Source organism: Dendrobates tinctorius, unplaced genomic scaffold, assembly GCF_039654945.1.
Source record: "Dendrobates tinctorius isolate UK_male_01 unplaced genomic scaffold, ASM3965494v1 ptg000020l, whole genome shotgun sequence".
NCBI lineage: Eukaryota > Metazoa > Chordata > Amphibia > Anura > Dendrobatidae > Dendrobates > Dendrobates tinctorius.
In genome coordinates this window covers 32839822-32857926 of record NW_027361688.1, presented here as the reverse complement: position 1 = coordinate 32857926, position 18105 = coordinate 32839822, and the positions used below count along the sequence as shown (strand labels likewise).

The 18105-nt window shown below is 49.0% G+C and overlaps 1 protein-coding gene and 1 long non-coding RNA gene across 3 annotated transcripts in view; one reads left to right on the top strand and one right to left on the bottom strand.

Moving 5' to 3' along the window:
• LOC141083613 (uncharacterized) overlaps positions 1–18105 on the top strand; it is a 194235-nt gene that overhangs the window by 26048 nt on the left and 150082 nt on the right. The window lies entirely within an intron of this gene.
• Positions 7520–9584, bottom strand: LOC141083610 (uncharacterized). Its single transcript, XM_073567954.1, has 2 exons — positions 8938–9584; positions 7520–8819 (listed from the first exon to the last, which is right to left on the bottom strand). Exons 1-2 carry the CDS (start codon positions 9066–9068, stop codon positions 7781–7783), a joined length of 1170 nt encoding a protein of 389 aa, XP_073424055.1. The 5' UTR covers positions 9069–9584; the 3' UTR covers positions 7520–7780.

Genomic DNA, 18105 nt, shown 5'->3' with positions numbered 1-18105 from the left:
CTCTCCTCAGTCGCATGATGTTCCTGATTATTTGGCGGACTTTTATGATGTATTTAGTGAGAATGAGTCTGCGTCTCTGCCTCCTCATAGGAGTTATGACTGTGCTATTGAACTGAGCCCGGGGTGTAAATTTCCCACGGGTCGGCTCTTCAATTTATCTGTACCCGAGCACGAGGCTATGCGATCCTATATTAAGGAGGCGTTGGAGAAGGGTCATATTAGACCATCCTCGTCACCCTTAGGTGCCGGTTTTTTTTTTGTAGCCAAAAAGGATGGATCATTAAGACCTTGTATTGATTATCGTGCTCTCAACAAAATTACTGTTAAATATCAGTATCCGTTACCCCTGATTTCTGATCTATTCTCCAGAGTTAAAGGTGCTTGCTGGTTTACCAAGCTTGACCTCAGGGGGGCGTATAATCTTATTCGCATTAAGCATGGGGATGAATGGAAGACGGCGTTTAATACTCCGGAGGGACATTTTGAGTACCTGGTGATGCCTTTTGGGCTCACTAATGCCCCTTCTGTCTTCCAGTGCTTCATGAACGATATTTTCCGAGATTTTGTCGATAAATTTTTGATTATCTATCTGGATGATATTTTGATCTTCTCCAAGGATTGGGATTCTCTTGTGGAACATATTCGGACTGTGTTCCGGATCTTGAGGGAGAATTCCCTGTATGTCAAAGGATCTAAATGCCTTTTTGGAGTACAGAGGATTTCTTTTTTGGGATTTATTTTGTCCCCGTCAACTATTGAAATGGACCCGGCCAAGGTACAGGCCATTTACGATTGGGTTCAGTCCACTTCTTTGAAGGCCCTCCAGAAGTTTTTGGGTTTTGCTAATTTTTATCAGAAATTTATAGCAAAATGTTCTGGTATTGCCAAGCCATTGACTGATTTGACTAAGAAGGGTGCTGATGTGTTAAATTGGTCTCCGGAGGCTGTTTCTTCCTTTCAGGAGCTGAAGCGAAGATTCACCTCCGCCCCGGTTTTGCGGCAACCTGATGTCTCACTTCCGTTCCAGGTAGAGGTGGATGCTTCTGAGATTGGTGCAGGAGCTGTTTTGTCCCAAAAGGATCCTGTAACATCTAAAATGAATCCCTGTGCTTTCTTTTCCCGAAAGTTCTCTCCATCTGAATCATAGAATCATAGAATCGTAGAGTTGGAAGGGACCTCCTGGGCCATCTGGTCCAACCCCCTGCCAAAGCAGGATTCGCTAAATCATCCCAGTCAGATGTCTGTCCAGCCTCTGTTTGAAGACTTCCATTGAAGGAGAACTCACCACTTCTCGTGGCAGCCTGTTCCACTCATTGATCACTCTAACTGTCAAAAAGTTTTTTCTAATATCTAATCTGTGTCTCCTCCCATTCAGTTTCATCCCATTGCTTCTAGTCTTTCCTTGTGCAAATGAGAATAAAGTTGATCCTTCTACAATGTGACAGCCCTTTAGATATTTGTAGACAGCTATTAAGTCTCCTCTCAGTCTTCTCTTTTGCAAACTAAACATTCCCAAATCCTGCAACCTTTCCTCATAAGACAGGGTTTGCAGACCGGTCACCATTCTGGTCGCTCTTTTCTGAACTTGCTCCAGTTTGTTGATGTCTTTTTTAAAATGTGGTGCCCAAAACTGGACACAATATTCCAGATGAGGTCTGACCAAAGAGGAGTAGAGGGAAATAATGACTTCACGTGATCTAGACTGTATGCTTCTGTTAATACATCCTAGAATTGCATTTGCCTTTTTTGCTGCTGCATCACACTGTTGACTCATATTCAGTCTGTGATCTATTAGTATACCCAAGTCTTTTTCACATGTGCTGTCACTTAGCCCTATTCCTCCCATTCTATATATACTTTTTTCATTTTTATTGCCCAGATGTAGTACTTTGCATTTCTCCCTGTTAAAAACCATTCTGTTAGTTGCTGCCCACTTCTCCAGTTTATTTAAATCTTTTTGAATCCTCTCTCTCTCTTCTCTAGTATTAGCTATCCCTCCTAGCTTTGTGTCATCAGCAAATTTAATCAGTTTACCCTCAATTCCTTCATCAAAATCGTTGATAAAGATGTTGAACAATACAGGGCCCAGGACAGAGCCCTGTGGTACCCCACTTGAGACATTCTTCCAACTGGATGTGCAGCCATTTACGACCACTCTTTGGGTCCGATCACTAAGCCAGTTATGAATCCACCTAACAGTTGCCTTGTCCATTCCATACTTAGTCATTTTTTCAATAAGGATTGTATGAGAGACTTTGTCAAATGCTTTGCTGAAGTCAAGATATACTATATCTACAGCATTTCCTTGATCCACCCAATCAGTAATACCATCATAGAAGGAAATTAAATTAGTCTGACATGACTTATTAGTTACAAACCCATGCTGACTCTGCTTAGTCACTTCATTCTTATCCAGGTATTGACATACATGTTGTTTAATAATTTGTTCAAAGATCTTTCCTGGTATAGAAGTCAGACTCACCGGCCTATAGTTGCCTGGGTCCACCTTCTTCCCCTTTTTGAAGATAGGAACAACATTTGCTCTTCTCCAGTCTTCTGGCACTTCTCCTGTTCTCCAAGAATTTTCAAAGATTATGGAGAGGGGTTCAAAAATTTCTTCTGCTATCTCCTTCAGCACTCTGGGGTGTAATTCATCTGGACCTGGAGACTTGAATTCATTTAGGTTAGCTAAGTGTTTCCTCACTATCTTTCTGTTTATAGATATCCTGGATTCTTCTATTCCCTTAATAGGACAGTGAATAACAGTTGATGTTACATTTCCTTTCTGAGAGAAAACAGATGCAAAATAGGAATTTAAAAGTTCAGCCTTCTCAACATCCTGTCTTACCATTTCATCATTTTCATCCTGTAAAAATCCTATAGCATCTTTGACTTTTCTTTTACTTTTGACATATCCCCAAAATCCTTTATTATTGCTTTTGACATCTCTTGCAAGCCTCAATTCATTTTCAGCTTTAGCTAATCTGATTTGTGCCCTGCAGGTTCTGCAGACAGCATTATATTCTTCTTTAGATATGCCTCCCTCTTTCCATTTTATAAACATTTTTTTCTTCCTTTTTAGCATGTGCTTAAGTTCTGTGTTCATCCATCCTGGTTTCCTTAAATGCTTCCTATTCTTCCCTCTTTTCGGAATTGTTAACAACTGTGCTTTGAGAATTTCATTTTTCAAGATTTCCCATCCTTCCTGGACATTTTTGTCTTTAAGGATATCCAGCCATTGGATCCCTCCAATTCTCTTTCTGAATCCCTTAAAATCTGCCTTTCTGAAATCAAACCTTGACGTCTGAGTCTTCATAGGTCTTCCGCCTCTAGTTATCCAAAATTCTAAAATAGCATGGTCGCTACCTCCTAGGGTCCCAGCCACTTTTACCTCCTCAACCATTTCCTCCCTGTTTATAAGAATTAGATCCAAGGTAGCAGTTCCCCTTGTTTTCTCCCTTACCTTTTGGAAGATAAAGTTGTCAGCAAGAGAGGATAAGAATTTCCTTGACCTGTTAGTTTTGCCTGAGAGAGATTCCCAACAAATGTCTGGATAGTTGAAATCTCCCATGACAACTATGTCATATTTTTTGGAGAACTTGGCCATTTGATGCATAAAGAGTTCATCCATATCTTCAGCTTGCACAGGCGGCCTGTAGTAAATGCCTACAATGGTGTCCTTTCCATTGTTCTGTCCTTGTATTCTTACCCAAACAGTTTCCACAGAACTCCCAGTCTCTGAAGCTTCAATCTCTGTGCAGATATACGTGTTTCTAACATACAATGCGACACCCCCTCCTCGTTTATCAAGTCTGTTTCTTGCAAATAAGTTGTATCCTTCTAGTCTTGTATTCCAATCATGTGTATTGTCCCACCAAGTTTCAGTGATTCCAATGACATCATATTTCTTTTCCTGTGTTAGTAGTTCCAATTCTCCTTGTTTGTTGCCCATGCTTTGTGCATTAGTATAGAAACATTTTAGTTTGTGATTGGTTTCTCTTTCTCCAATATTTTTATTAATTAGATTCTTTTGTCTTTGTTCTTCCTTTTCCACTTCTAATAGCAAAGTTCTCAATAGCATTTGTCAGGTGTATGGCTTTTTCTGGTCTTTTGCTTCCCTTCCCACGTTGTAGGTAACTATGATGTGGGGAATCGGGAAATGTTAGCCATGAAATGGGCATTTGAGGAGTGGAGACATTGGTTGGAGGGAGCTAAGCATCAAGTCGTGGTCCTCACTGACCACAAGAATTTGATTTACCTAGAGTCGGCGAAGCGCTTGAACCCTAGACAGGCTAGGTGGGCCTTGTTTTTTACACGTTTTGATTTTGTGGTTTCTTTTCTTCCTGGAACTAAGAATGTCAAGGCTGACGCCCTCTCTAGGAGCTTCTTTGCTGATTCTCCTGTGGTGACCAAGCCTGCTAGCATCTTAGGCGAAGGGGTAGTTCTTTCTGCCATCTCGCCCGATTTGAGACTTGCTCTGCAAGAGTTCCAGGAGGACAAACCTGAGCGTTGTCCCAGTGGAAAGTTGTATGTTCCTGACCAGTGGAAGAAGAGAGTGATGTCTGAAGTTCATTGCTCTGCTTTGGCTGGTCATCCAGGTATTTTTGGTACTAGAGATCTGGTGAGTTGGTCTTTTTGGTGGCCCTCCTTGTCTCGTGATGTCAGGAATTTTGTGCAGTCCTGTGGGACGTGCTCCCGGTCTAAATCGTGTTCTCGCTCTAGTGGGTTGTTGATGCCTTTGCCTGTCCCCAGAGGCCATGGACCCATATTTCAATGGATTTCATCTCTGATATGCCTGTCTCTCAAAAGATGACTGTTATTTGGGTGATTTGTGATAGGTTCTCTAAGATGGTTCATCTTGTACCACTCCCTAAGTTGCCGTCTTCCTCTAAATTGGTGCCCCTGTTTTTACAACAGGTGGTTCGCTTGCACGGGATTCCTGAGAACATTGTATCTGACAGAGGAGTCCAGTTTGTGTCTAGATTTTGGAGAACTTTCTGTTCGAAGCTGGGAATTCAGTTGTCCTTCTCCTCTGCTTTTCACCCTCAGACCAATGGGCAGACAGAGAGAACAAACCAGACCTTGGAGTCATATTTGAGATGTTTTATTTCTGCTGATCAGGATGATTGGGTTTCATTTTTGCCCTTGGCCGAATTTGCTTTAAATAATAGAGCTAGTTCTGCCACTTTGATGTCTCCCTATTTTTGTAACTTTGGGTTTCATCCTCGATTTTCTTCATGGCAGGTGGAGCCCTCTGCCTGCCCAGGGGTTGACACTGTGGTGGAGCGAATGCACCAGATCTGGGACCAAGTGGTGGATAAGTTATCTCTCTCCCAGGAAAAGGCCCAGCGGTTTTCCAACCGATATAGGACCATTGGTCCCCAATTTAAGGTTGGTGATATGGTGTGGTTATCATCAAAAAATATTGCTATGAAGGTGGCTTCTCCTAAGTTTAAGCCTAGATTTATTGGACCTTACAAGATTTTGGAGATTATTAATCCGGTCTCCTTTCGTTTGGCTCTTCCTGTCACATTTAAAATCCATAATGTGTTCCATAAATCTTTGTTGAAGAGGTTTGTTGAACCTGTTGTTCCGGGGGTTGCACCTCCAGACCCTGTATTGGTTGAAGGTAACATGGACTATGAGGTAGAGAAAGTACTGGATTCCCGTCTGGCTAGACAGAGACTCCAGTATTTGGTTAAGTGGAAGGGTTATAGTCAGGAGGATAATTCCTGGGTCTCTGCCTCTGATAATCATGCCAAAAGATTGGTGCGTGCCTTTCATCGGGCTCACCCTGATCGCCCTGGTGGCGTGGTTGAGGGTTCGGTGACCCCTCCTCAAGGGGGAGGTACTGTTGTGAGTTCATTTTCCCCTTCACTTCTGAGGCCCGAGGAACTCCCTCTTCTCGTGAAGAAAGGTAGTGAGCCTGATTGTCAAACACCTGGGGCTGATGATGATGACTGGCTGAGTGGAGTTAATGACTGGATATAAGGCTGCCGACGCCCTTCTGGCCTGCGGGTGATTTCTCTGTGGACTTCTAGGAAACCAGTCTGATTCCTGCTCATCTAAAGCTAAGATTTCTGCTTTGCCTTTTGCATTAGTGTTTTGTTTTCCTTGCTTTTCTGGATTCTGCCATTCCCTGCTGGGGTGAGCTGAATCTCCTTTTTTTGCTCTGTCTTCAGAATATTCCTGAGTACTGACATAGCTTTTTTGAAGCCTAGCGTCTTCAGGGCCTTTTTTACTGTCAGTTTGTTGGCTCTTATTTTCATAGGGTTTTTCACGGATTGCAGACAGCAGCCTTCCTGTCCTTTCCTATCTAAGCTAGCGTGGGCCCCATCTTTGCTCAGTCTATCTTTCTGTCTGTGTTTTGTTCTTTCTTCTTGCTTCACCGTCATTATATGTGGGGGGCTGCCTTTTGCTTTGGGGTCTGCTCTGGGGCAGTTTAGATTTCCCTTTCTGTCTTTAGGCTATGTAGTCCTCCGGCTGTGATCGAGGGGCCTAGGGCATCGTAGGAGCCCCCCACGGCTACTGCTAGTTGTGTTGATAGGTTCAGGGGTCTGCAATCCGATAGCTGCCAACTTCTCTGGTTTTCTGGACTTAGCTAGCATTTCTATTTTTGCCTCCTACGGTGACTCATTCATAACACTCTCCAGTCTATGTTCAAAAAGGCAGATTGCAGCGACGGTGGAGGTAATACAACTAGTGTTTATATCACCTGGCCTGATGTTACAAACAGTGATTTTAGGATGCACTATCATCCTTCATTCTTTATTACACTAGACCATGTGAGTATAAATAGTAATTGGAGTATCTCCACTGTCGCTTCAGTATGCACGCAGACTGGAGAGATGATAAAGGTTTGTACAACTTCTACAATCCCCTGGCCTGGTGTCATGCTGAAGTGAGGATGCCTAAAAAACGCATCATCACTTCAGAATTTTATGACACCTGGGCAGGTGAATACACATATGAGTTAACCTCCAGCATCTCTCCAGTGTGCGTGCAATACATAATGCAGACTGAAGCGACGCTGCAGATGACAACTCATAGGTATACTCATCAGGCAAGGTGTGCTAAATAATTATGATACCAGACCAGGGTATTGTAGATATGACGTGTATTTTCTCCATCATCTCTTCAGTCTATTCACCACAGACTGAATAGATGATGTGGTTAATTACAAGGTATATCTAAAATCCCCTGGCCTTGTGTCCCAAAGAGTGAAATGATGATGGTCTAAACACACCATCATCAATTCACTCTTTATGATACCTGGCAAGGTGAGAATAGATATGCCTTGCACTAACCACCATCCTATATTCAGTCTGACCAATATTCGCAGACTGAAGAGACTGGTGGTGAAAATACAAGTCATATATTTGTGTTTTTGGCAACACATACCTCCAGGACTGACACCAGAAACATGTGTCAGTACTGGAGCTATGTGGTGGCAAAAACACAAAGTGTATGGTGCAGTGTGTGTAGACGGTGAAATACACAATAACCAAACAGTATTAGGTGAAAACAAAAGGACATTTACTTAAAAAAAAAATCCAATTTACTTTGAGCGATGTTTGGGGGAAGATAGTGGCAACTTGGGGGTGTGGAGGGACGAGGAATGGCTTACAGAAGAGGAAGGGGTTCTAGGGGAAGGGGCGACGAAAGTAGTGGGGGAAGGGAGCTCAGGGATGGAACTGGAGGCATGGAGCGGGTTAGACACAGTGTGAGGTGAGGGGGAGGGAGTATGAGTTTTTCTCTTTTTCTGGGCACTTTTATGTTTTCAGTGGCCCATCTCTGTTGTCCCCTGCCTTGAGCGCCTGGTGCTGGTGGACCTACTGGAGCTGGGGGATCTCCTGGAGCTGGGGGACCTCCTGGCAGGTTCGGCAGCTGCTGCGGCATGCTGGTAGTGGTGATGGAGGTCCTGCCAGGGTCCGTGGTTGCAAATAATGAGTGTGGGTCCCCCCAGCTGCTGCTGCTGCTCGGTGTTGGAGGTGGTGGTGCTGGTCCAGGCAGGAGTGGTGGTCCAGGCAGGAGTGGTTGCAGTGGTGGTCCAAGCAGGAGTGGTGGCAGTTGTGGTCAAGGCAGGAGTGGTGGCAGTGGTGGTCCAAGCAGGAGTGGTGGCAGTGGTGGTCCAGGCAGGAGCAGCACTTGCCATGGTGGTGGCGGTGGAGTGTCCAGCTGCAGTCGGCCTTGGGGTAGTGCAATGGTGTCCGGCATGGCTTGGAATGCAGGTGGCCGTGCAGTGGTATGCAGCAGAAGTCGGTAGTGAGGTGGAGCGAGTCAATGGTGGCACAGTTGGAAATGCCACCACTGGCTGCTGTACGTATTGACTCTGCTGCATAGCCTGCATGTAAGCAGTGTTGCAGGCCTGTATCACATTCAGCTGGAGATCAGGACTAAGGTGTTCCACCATGCCCCGTTCAATTTGGGTAAAGAAATAGTGCGCTGGTCTGTTGGGGTCGGCTTCCAGACGGGCAAGGCGACGGTCGACTGCCTGGAATCGTGTTTCCATTAGGGTAAAATCGTTTTCCAGTCTGTCTGACAGCTCCTTGAGGCCATTCTGAAAGACCGAGCTAAAGTAAAGGAACTCGGGCATGACGGTCCTGTCCGTGGCCTTCTGCCGCTGGCGGGAAGTACCCGCAAAACCAGTGGCAGAGACCTGGGACAGGGGAACACCTGACATACCAGCTTCCTGGTCTTCAGCTGTCTGTGGTGCCGACCCGCAAGCTGCTTCTTGGCTGTCGGATGGCTGGGACGGGTCCGAGGCAGCTCGATGAAGGACTGCTCCTGGACCAGGTTGCAGGGTGCTGCTCCAGGTGCTGTGAAAAGAAAAGAAAAACATTAGTATCATGCATTTACAATAGTTAAAGCGCCAACTCCTTTGGAATAGAAAAGCACAGAGTAAAACACAATCCAATAGAACACCAAAATACTTACGCTCTGGTGGCAAGTACCGGTCTTAAGAAGGCCAACGCCCGATGGTATCTGTATTTGGGTGAGGTCCTTGCCGCAGCACCACTGGGAACCCGGCTCTCCTGACGGACATCCCTGTTGAAGCGGTCCTTCATCGAGCGCCAACGGGTTTTGATTTTGTTCACTGTGGGAAAAAAAAAAATTTAGACAATGCACTGTAGGTCGGGAAAACACAAATGTGTGTGATGCTAGAAACTCGCAGGAGTTACTATCATCACACACAGTTGTGTGATCCCGGCCAAGGTCACTGCCACACAGTGGCGGATTATAATGAGGTCAATTTGGGCAGTTGCCCCGGGCCCAGTGGGGTTAAGGGGCCCACAGCCCAGGCCAGTAAATTGCCCCATTATAACCCGCACTGCGCAGGGCCGGATTATAGGCAGGGCAGGCGGGGCTTCAGCCCTGGGGCCCCCACCACAAGAGCTTCTAAGGGGGCCCCCACCACATTCCTGCTGGCTGCTGCAATGGCACTCCATCTTCTCCCCACCTAAAAGTGAGTGACCGTGGGGGCGGCATTATGTGCTCTGCTACCAGCAGCATCTACAAGTAGCGTGAACGCTGATGCTGCTGGTAGCGTGCAAAGGCTTGTGATGAGATCACAGGAGGGAAGGTGTCAGGGCCCCCGATCATGTGACCCCTGTCTCCTCCCCTCCTGTGACCTCATCACAGGTCCTGTGCGCACAGCACTGAGAGCAGCCATGTATGTGGAGTGCGGCTCTGCGGGTGGAGGTCGGTGCTGGAGGCTCCATTATTCTCTATGTGGAGTGCGGCTCTGCGGGTGGAGGTCGGTGCTGGAGGCTCCATTATTCTCTATGTGGAGTGTGGCTCTGCGGGTGGAGGTCGGTGCTGGAGGCTCCATTATTCTCTATGTGGAGTGGGGCTCTGCGGGCGGAGGTCAGTGCTGGAGGCTCCATTATTCTCTATGTGGAGTGCGGCTCTGCGGGTGGAGGTCGGTGCTGGAGGCTCCATTATTCTCTATGTGGAGTGCGGGTGGAGGTCGGTGCTGGAGGCCCCATTATTCTCTATGTGGAGTGTGGCTCTGCGGGTGGAGGTCGGTGCTGGAGGCCCCATTATTCTCTATGTGGAGTGCGGGTGGAGGTCGGTGCTGGAGGCTCCATTATTCTCTATGTGGAGTGGGGCTCTGCGGGTGGAGGTCAGTGCTGGAGGCTCCATTATTCTCTATGTGGAGTGCGGCTCTGCGGGTGGAGGTCGGTGCTGGAGGCTCCATTATTCTCTATGTGGAGTGTGGCTCTGCGGGTGGAGGTCAGTGCTGGAGGCCCCATTATTCTCTATGTGGAGTGTGGCTCTGCGGGTGGAGGTCGGTGCTGGAGGCTCCATTATTCTCTATGTAGAGTGTGGCTCTGCGGGTGGAGGTCGGTGCTGGAGGCTCCATTATTCTCTATGTGGAGTGTGGCTCTGCGGGTGGAGGTCGGTGCTGGAGGCTCCATTATTCTCTATGTGGAGTGTGGCTCTGCGGGTGGAGGTCGGTGCTGGAGGCCCCATTATTCTCTATGTGGAGTGCGGGTGGAGGTCGGTGCTGGAGGCTCCATTATTCTCTATGTGGAGTGTGGCTCTGCGGGTGGAGGTCGGTGCTGGAGGCCCCATTATTCTCTATGTGGAGTGTGGCTCTGCGGGTGGAGGTCGGTGCTGGAGGCCCCATTATTCTCTATGTGGAGTGTGGCTCTGCGGGTGGAGGTCGGTGCTGGAGGCCCCATTATTCTCTATGTGGAGTGCGGGTGGAGGTCGGTGCTGGAGGCCCCATTATTCTCTATGTGGAGTGTGGCTCTGCGGGTGGAGGTCGGTGCTGGAGGCCCCATTATTCTCTATGTGGAGTGCGGGTGGAGGTCGGTGCTGGAGGCTCCATTATTCTCTATGTGGAGTGTGGCTCTGCGGGTGGAGGTCGGTGCTGGAGGCCCCATTATTCTCTATGTGGAGTGCGGGTGGAGGTCGGTGCTGGAGGCTCCATTATTCTCTATGTGGAGTGTGGCTCTGCGGGTGGAGGTCGGTGCTGGAGGCCCCATTATTCTCTATGTGGAGTGTGGCTCTGCGGGTGGAGGTCGGTGCTGGAGGCTCCATTATTCTCTATGTGGAGTGTGGCTCTGCGGGTGGAGGTCGGTGCTGGAGGCTCCATTATTCTCTATGTGGAGTGCGGCACTGCGGGTGGAGGTCGGTGCTGGAGGCTCCATTATTCTCTATGTGGAGTGCGGCTCTGCGGGTGGAGGTCGGTGCTGGAGGCTCCATTATTCTCTATGTGGAGTGCGGGTGGAGGTCGGTGCTGGAGGCCCCATTATTCTCTATGTGGAGTGTGGCTCTGCGGGTGGAGGTAGGTGCTGGAGGCTCCATTATTCTCTATGTGGAGTGTGGCTCTGCGGGTGGAGGTCGGTGCTGGAGGCCCCATTATTCTCTATGTGGAGTGGGGCTCTGCGGGTGGAGGTCGGTGCTGGAGGCTCCATTATTCTCTATGTGGAGTGCGGCTCTGCGGGTGGAGGTCGGTGCTGGAGGCTCCATTATTCTCTATGTGGAGTGTGGCTCTGCGGGTGGAGGTCGGTGCTGGAGGCTCCATTATTCTCTATGTGGAGTGTGGCTCTGCGGGTGGAGGTCGGTGCTGGAGGCTCCATTATTCTCTATGTGGAGTGCGGGTGGAGGTCGGTGCTGGAGGCCCCATTATTCTCTATGTGGAGTGCGGGTGGAGGTCGGTGCTGGAGGCCCCATTATTCTCTATGTGGAGTGTGGCTCTGCGGGTGGAGGTCGGTGCTGGAGGCTCCATTATTCTCTATGTGGAGTGTGGCTCTGCGGGTGGAGGTCGGTGCTGGAGGCTCCATTATTCTCTATGTGGAGTGCGGCTCTGCGGGTAGAGGTAGGTGCTGGAGGCCCCATTATTCTCTATGTGGAGTGCGGCTCTGCGGGTGGAGGTCGGTGCTGGAGGCTCCATTATTCTCTATGTGGAGTGCGGCTCTGCGGGTGGAGGTCGGTGCTGGAGGCTCCATTATTCTCTATGTGGAGTGCGGGTGGAGGTCGGTGCTGGAGGCTCCATTATTCTCTATGTGGAGTGCGGCTCTGCGGGTGGAGGTCGGTGCTGGAGGCTCCATTATTCTCTATGTGGAGTGTGGCTCTGCGGGTGGAGGTCAGTGCTGGAGGCCCCATTATTCTCTATGTGGAGTGTGGCTCTGCGGGTGGAGGTCGGTGCTGGAGGCTCCATTATTCTCTATGTGGAGTGCGGCTCTGCGGGTGGAGGTCGGTGCTGGAGGCTCCATTATTCTCTATGTGGAGTGTGGCTCTGCGGGTGGAGGTCGGTGCTGGAGGCCCCATTATTCTCTATGTGGAGTGCGGGTGGAGGTCGGTGCTGGAGGCTCCATTATTCTCTATGTGGAGTGTGGCTCTGCGGGTGGAGGTCGGTGCCGGAGGCCCCATTATTCTCTATGTGGAGTGTGGCTCTGCGGGTGGAGGTCGGTGCTGGAGGCTCCATTATTCTCTATGTGGAGTGGGGCTCTGCGGGTGGAGGTCGGTGCTGGAGGCTCCATTATTCTCTATGTGGAGTGCGGCTCTGCGGGTGGAGGTCGGTGCTGGAGGCTCCATTATTCTCTATGTGGAGTGCGGCTCTGCGGGTGGAGGTCGGTGCTGGAGGCTCCATTATTCTCTATGTGGAGTGCGGGTGGAGGTCGGTGCTGGAGGCCCCATTATTCTCTATGTGGAGTGTGGCTCTGCGGGTGGAGGTAGGTGCTGGAGGCTCCATTATTCTCTATGTGGAGTGTGGCTCTGCGGGTGGAGGTCGGTGCTGGAGGCTCCATTATTCTCTATGTGGAGTGTGGCTCTGCGGGTGGAGGTCGGTGCTGGAGGCCCCATTATTCTCTATGTGGAGTGCGGGTGGAGGTCGGTGCTGGAGGCTCCATTATTCTCTATGTGGAGTGTGGCTCTGCGGGTGGAGGTCGGTGCTGGAGGCCCCATTATTCTCTATGTGGAGTGTGGCTCTGCGGGTGGAGGTCGGTGCTGGAGGCTCCATTATTCTCTATGTGGAGTGTGGCTCTGCGGGTGGAGGTCGGTGCTGGAGGCTCCATTATTCTCTATGTGGAGTGCGGCTCTGCGGGTGGAGGTCGGTGCTGGAGGCTCCATTATTCTCTATGTGGAGTGCGGCTCTGCGGGTGGAGGTTGGTGCTGGAGGCTCCATTATTCTCTATGTGGAGTGCGGGTGGAGGTCGGTGCTGGAGGCCCCATTATTCTCTATGTGGAGTGTGGCTCTGCGGGTGGAGGTAGGTGCTGGAGGCTCCATTATTCTCTATGTGGAGTGTGGCTCTGCGGGTGGAGGTCGGTGCTGGAGGCCCCATTATTCTCTATGTGGAGTGGGGCTCTGCGGGTGGAGGTCGGTGCTGGAGGCTCCATTATTCTCTATGTGGAGTGCGGCTCTGCGGGTGGAGGTCGGTGCTGGAGGCTCCATTATTCTCTATGTGGAGTGTGGCTCTGCGGGTGGAGGTCGGTGCTGGAGGCTCCATTATTCTCTATGTGGAGTGTGGCTCTGCGGGTGGAGGTCGGTGCTGGAGGCTCCATTATTCTCTATGTGGAGTGCGGGTGGAGGTCGGTGCTGGAGGCCCCATTATTCTCTATGTGGAGTGCGGGTGAAGGTCGGTGCTGGAGGCCCCATTATTCTCTATGTGGAGTGTGGCTCTGCGGGTGGAGGTCGGTGCTGGAGGCTCCATTATTCTCTATGTGGAGTGTGGCTCTGCGGGTGGAGGTCGGTGCTGGAGGCTCCATTATTCTCTATGTGGAGTGCGGCTCTGTGGGTAGAGGTAGGTGCTGGAGGCCCCATTATTCTCTATGTGGAGTGCGGCTCTGCGGGTGGAGGTCGGTGCTGGAGGCTCCATTATTCTCTATGTGGAGTGCGGCTCTGCGGGTGGAGGTCGGTGCTGGAGGCTCCATTATTCTCTATGTGGAGTGCGGGTGGAGGTCGGTGCTGGAGGCCCCATTATTCTCTATGTGGAGTGTGGCTCTGCGGGTGGAGGTCGGTGCTGGAGGCTCCATTATTCTCTATGTGGAGTGTGGCTCTGCGGGTGGAGGTCGGTGCTGGAGGCTCCATTATTCTCTATGTGGAGTGTGGCTCTGCGGGTGGAGGTCGGTGCTGGAGGCTCCATTATTCTCTATGTGGAGTGCGGCTCTGCGGGTGGAGGTCGGTGCTGGAAGCTCCATTATTCTCTATGTGGAGTGCGGCTCTGCGGGTGGAGGTCGGTGCTGGAGGCTCCATTATTCTCTATGTGGAGTGCGGCTCTGTGGGTGGAGGTCGGTGCTGGAGGCTCCATTATTCTCTATGTGGAGTGTGGCTCTGCGGGTGGAGGTCGGTGCTGGAGGCCCCATTATTCTCTATGTGGAGTGCGGCTCTGCGGGTGGAGGTCGGTGCTGGAAACTCCATTATTCTCTATGTGGAGTGCGGCTCTGCGGGTGGAGGTCGGTGCTGGAGGCTCCATTATTCTCTATGTGGAGTGCGGCTCTGCGGGTGGAGGTCGGTGCTGGAGGCTCCATTATTCTCTATGTGGAGTGTGGCTCTGCGGGTGGAGGTCGGTGCTCGAGGCTCCATTATTCTCTATGTGGAGTGCGGCTCTGCGGGTGGAGGTCGGTGCTGGAGGCTCCATTATTCTCTATGTGGAGTGCGGCTCTGCGGGTGGAGGTCAGTGCTGGAGGCTCCATTATTCTCTATGTGGAGTGCGGCTCTGCGGGTGGAGGTCAGTGCTGGAGGCTCCATTATTCTCTATGTGGAGTGCGGCTCTGCAGGTGGAGGTCGGTGCTGGAGGCTCCATTATTCTCTATGTGGAGTGGGGCTCTGCAGGTGGAGGTCGGTGCTGGAGGCCCCATTATTCTCTATGTAGAGTGTGGCTCTGCGGGTGGAGGTCGGTGCTGGAGGCCCCATTATTCTCTATGTAGAGTGTGGCTCTACGATTCGTGACCCCCGTCACGTGACGAGGGGGGCCCACAGAGTCTGAACTGCCCCGGGCCCTGGCTACCCTTAATCCACCCCTGCTGCCACATCACACAGCATTGAAATACTTTCAAAATTCCTTGCGGACCCGTGGAGAGGCGCTGTCCCAGCCATCCATCAGCGCTGTGGCCACCTCATTCCAGAGCCGCCGGATCACCACGTTGTCTGAGTGCAGTGGATCACAGCTGTCCCACAACGGGACTCGCTCCTGGACCAAACTGATGAGTGCCTCATTGTCCAGGGCGAATTCTTCATCCCGTTGTGGAGCCTAGAAAAGAAAGAAAAACATTAATCTTGTAAAGATTTGGAAATGAAAAAGATAGAAAACAGAAAAGAAGCAAAATTGAAGAGGAAAAACAGGCCAGAAAAAAGGGAAATAAAAAAGTAAAAAAAAAGAGTACGATCAGTCAGTCTATACTTACACGCCGTCTCCCCGCCTGCACTTGGACTGACTGCTCCTGCTGTTCTTCCGCTGATATGGACGATGAGGTCTGAAAAAGAAAAAAAATTAATTTGCCACATTTGTAGATGCGACAGCGATTACTTACCAATCAGTAGGGCAGGAAGGTACTCACTACACTCTCCGCTTGTGTCAGTTCACCAGGGCCCGGTGTAAATTCCTCTCCAGAAGACATGCTGCAATAAAAAAAGAGACATTAGTACATAATAAAATGAGAAAAAAGGACAGGCTGACATTAGGTTTAATACATTATTCCAGTTGATGCTTTTCTCTTGAAGGCTGTAGGATGCTTTTCTCCTTCGTCTCATTGGGGGACACAGAGACTGTGAGTGTATGCTACTGCCGTCTGGAGGCTGACACTAGGTATGCAAAAAACAAGTTAGCTCCTTCGCCGCATACACCCTCGCCCTGATAGCGGGCGGAAACCAGTTTTTTGCTTAGTGTCTTAGGCTACTTTCACACATCAGTTTTTGTGCATCAGGCGCGATGCGGCGCCGTGCCGCATTGCCGGATCCGGCATAACATGTGAAAAAACTGATGCACCGGTTCCGGTTTTTTACCGGATCCGGTCAACGGATTATGCCGGATCCGGCAAAAAACCGGAACCGGTGCATCAGTTTTTATCAGTTTTTCCATCCGTTTTGTCCGTTTTTTTGCTGGATCCGGTTTTTAAAAAAACGCCCAAAAGCCACCATTGGCTACTAGCATTTACAGAAAATCCTATATATACCTTGGTATACACCCTGTTGAGAGGTTGTTGTTTTGGAGCAAGATGGAAGCCATTATTGGGAACATCGCTCAGGCTTACATTGATTTCACTTTTGAGGCCAATTCTTTGGCAGCAATTGTCATGGCGAAGGAGCGACAAAGGCAGCGTATCATGCGTCTGCGCCGACGTCGTTTCTGGATTCACCCTATAACTGCACAGAGGCTGACACTGGGAGTGTTTGCAACGTTATATCTGTCGTTGCGAGGAAATCCAGAGAAGTTTTTTCATTATACGAGGATGAAAGTGGAAACTTTTGATTTTTTGCTGGACAGGGTTGGAGAACTGATCCGGAGACGTGACACCTACTGCCGCTTCTCCATCTCACCACCGGAGCGTTTGATGGTCACTCTCCGGTAAGCAATTGTTATTCTTTGTCCTTCAAAGCAGACTTCAGTATACTGGAAATGTGTCTCTTCCTGTTGTTGCAGTTATTTTGCATTAATTATTTTTTTTAACTTTTCCCACAGATTCCTTGCAACAGGCGAATCGCTTTCGTCGCTACAGTACCAGTATAGGATTGGGATTTCATCATTATCAGGTATCATCAAGTACACATGCCGCGCATTGTGGGACAGTCTACATGAAGAGTTTATCCCACAGCCCACAACAGAGAGGTGGCTCGAAATAGCTGACCAATTTTACAGCATCTGTCAGTTTCCGAATTGCCTGGGTGCAGTTGATGGCAAGCACATCAGGATCACTAAACCAGCAGGATCGGGATCTGAGTTTTTTAATTATAAAAAATATTTCTCAATAGTCCTGATGGCGATTGCAGACGCCAAGTACAAATTCATTGCGGTGGATATTGGGGCCTATGGACGCTCCAATGACTCACAAGTTTTTAAAATTTCAGCAATGGGACGTAATTTGTACGGAAACACATTCCAATTCCCACCTCCAAGACCGCTTCCTCAAACTTCTGGGCCACCACTGCCATTTGTCTGCGTAGGTGATGAAGCGTTTCAACTGTCAGAACACCTGCTGAAGCCGTACGCAAGCAGAGACTTGACACCAACAAAAAGAGTGTTCAACTATCGCCTGACACGAGCACGGCGGATGGTGGAGTGTTCGTTTGTTATTCTTACCGCTAAATGGAGAGTACTGTTGACCGCAATTAACTTGAAAACAGAAAATGTGGATGAGGTGGTAAAAGCATGTGTTGTGCTACACAATTTGGTTATTAGTAAGGAACAGATTGCCATCGAAGACAATGATGTTGAAACCACATTGCATGATTATCGCAGTGTTAATGTGCGAAGTACTCTAGCAGTGTCCAGAATGAGGGACACATTTGCCGAGTACTTTATGTCACCTGAAGGTAGAGTTGAATGGCAGGATGACATGGTTTGAGATGTTAAAACCAATTTTTAACCTTGTTGTACCAAACCATTTCTGTGGTTTAAGTTACTGTACCTTGTTAGCTTCAATTTTGGTAAAGTATTAGTACCTTTGTATCAGTATTCTATATTGTTTTACTACCTATTTTTTGTACCAAAATATTCCCATTTTTTAAATTCCTGACAAAGCTCTTTTAAAATTGAACAAAAATTATCATTTAGTAAAAAACTTTCTACTAAATCATGTAGTGTGGTGTGTAGAAAATAATATAGGGGCTATAAAGCGGTATCCAAGGACCTTCCACAGTACTGCCCACCAGCAGGCCTCCCCCCACCGTCACACACGTACGTTACTCATACATGTTCTTGTACACACACTCCCATACATTCACATACTCACACACACCTACTCTCGCACAATCACTCACACACACACACACTCATTGAGTTTTATACATCGACATGTTATATAACAGTAAAACAAACAAAAACATTTGATAGACTGAAAAAAATGTTTTATTTTTATCAGCTTTAGCTGGAATTTTTTCTTTTATATTTTTGTAATAAAACTTTTTTATTGGTAACAACAAAACACATTAAAGAT

Excerpts from the sequence above, each read along its gene's own strand:
- LOC141083610 (XM_073567954.1), bottom strand. The coding sequence starts at position 9,068 with ATGAAGGACCGCTTCAACAGGGATGTCCGTCAGGAGAGCCGGGTTCCC. Across the intron at positions 8,820-8,937 it reads CCGGTACTTGCCACCAGAGC|CACCTGGAGCAGCACCCTGC; the intron begins GTAAGTATTTTG and ends TTCTTTTCACAG.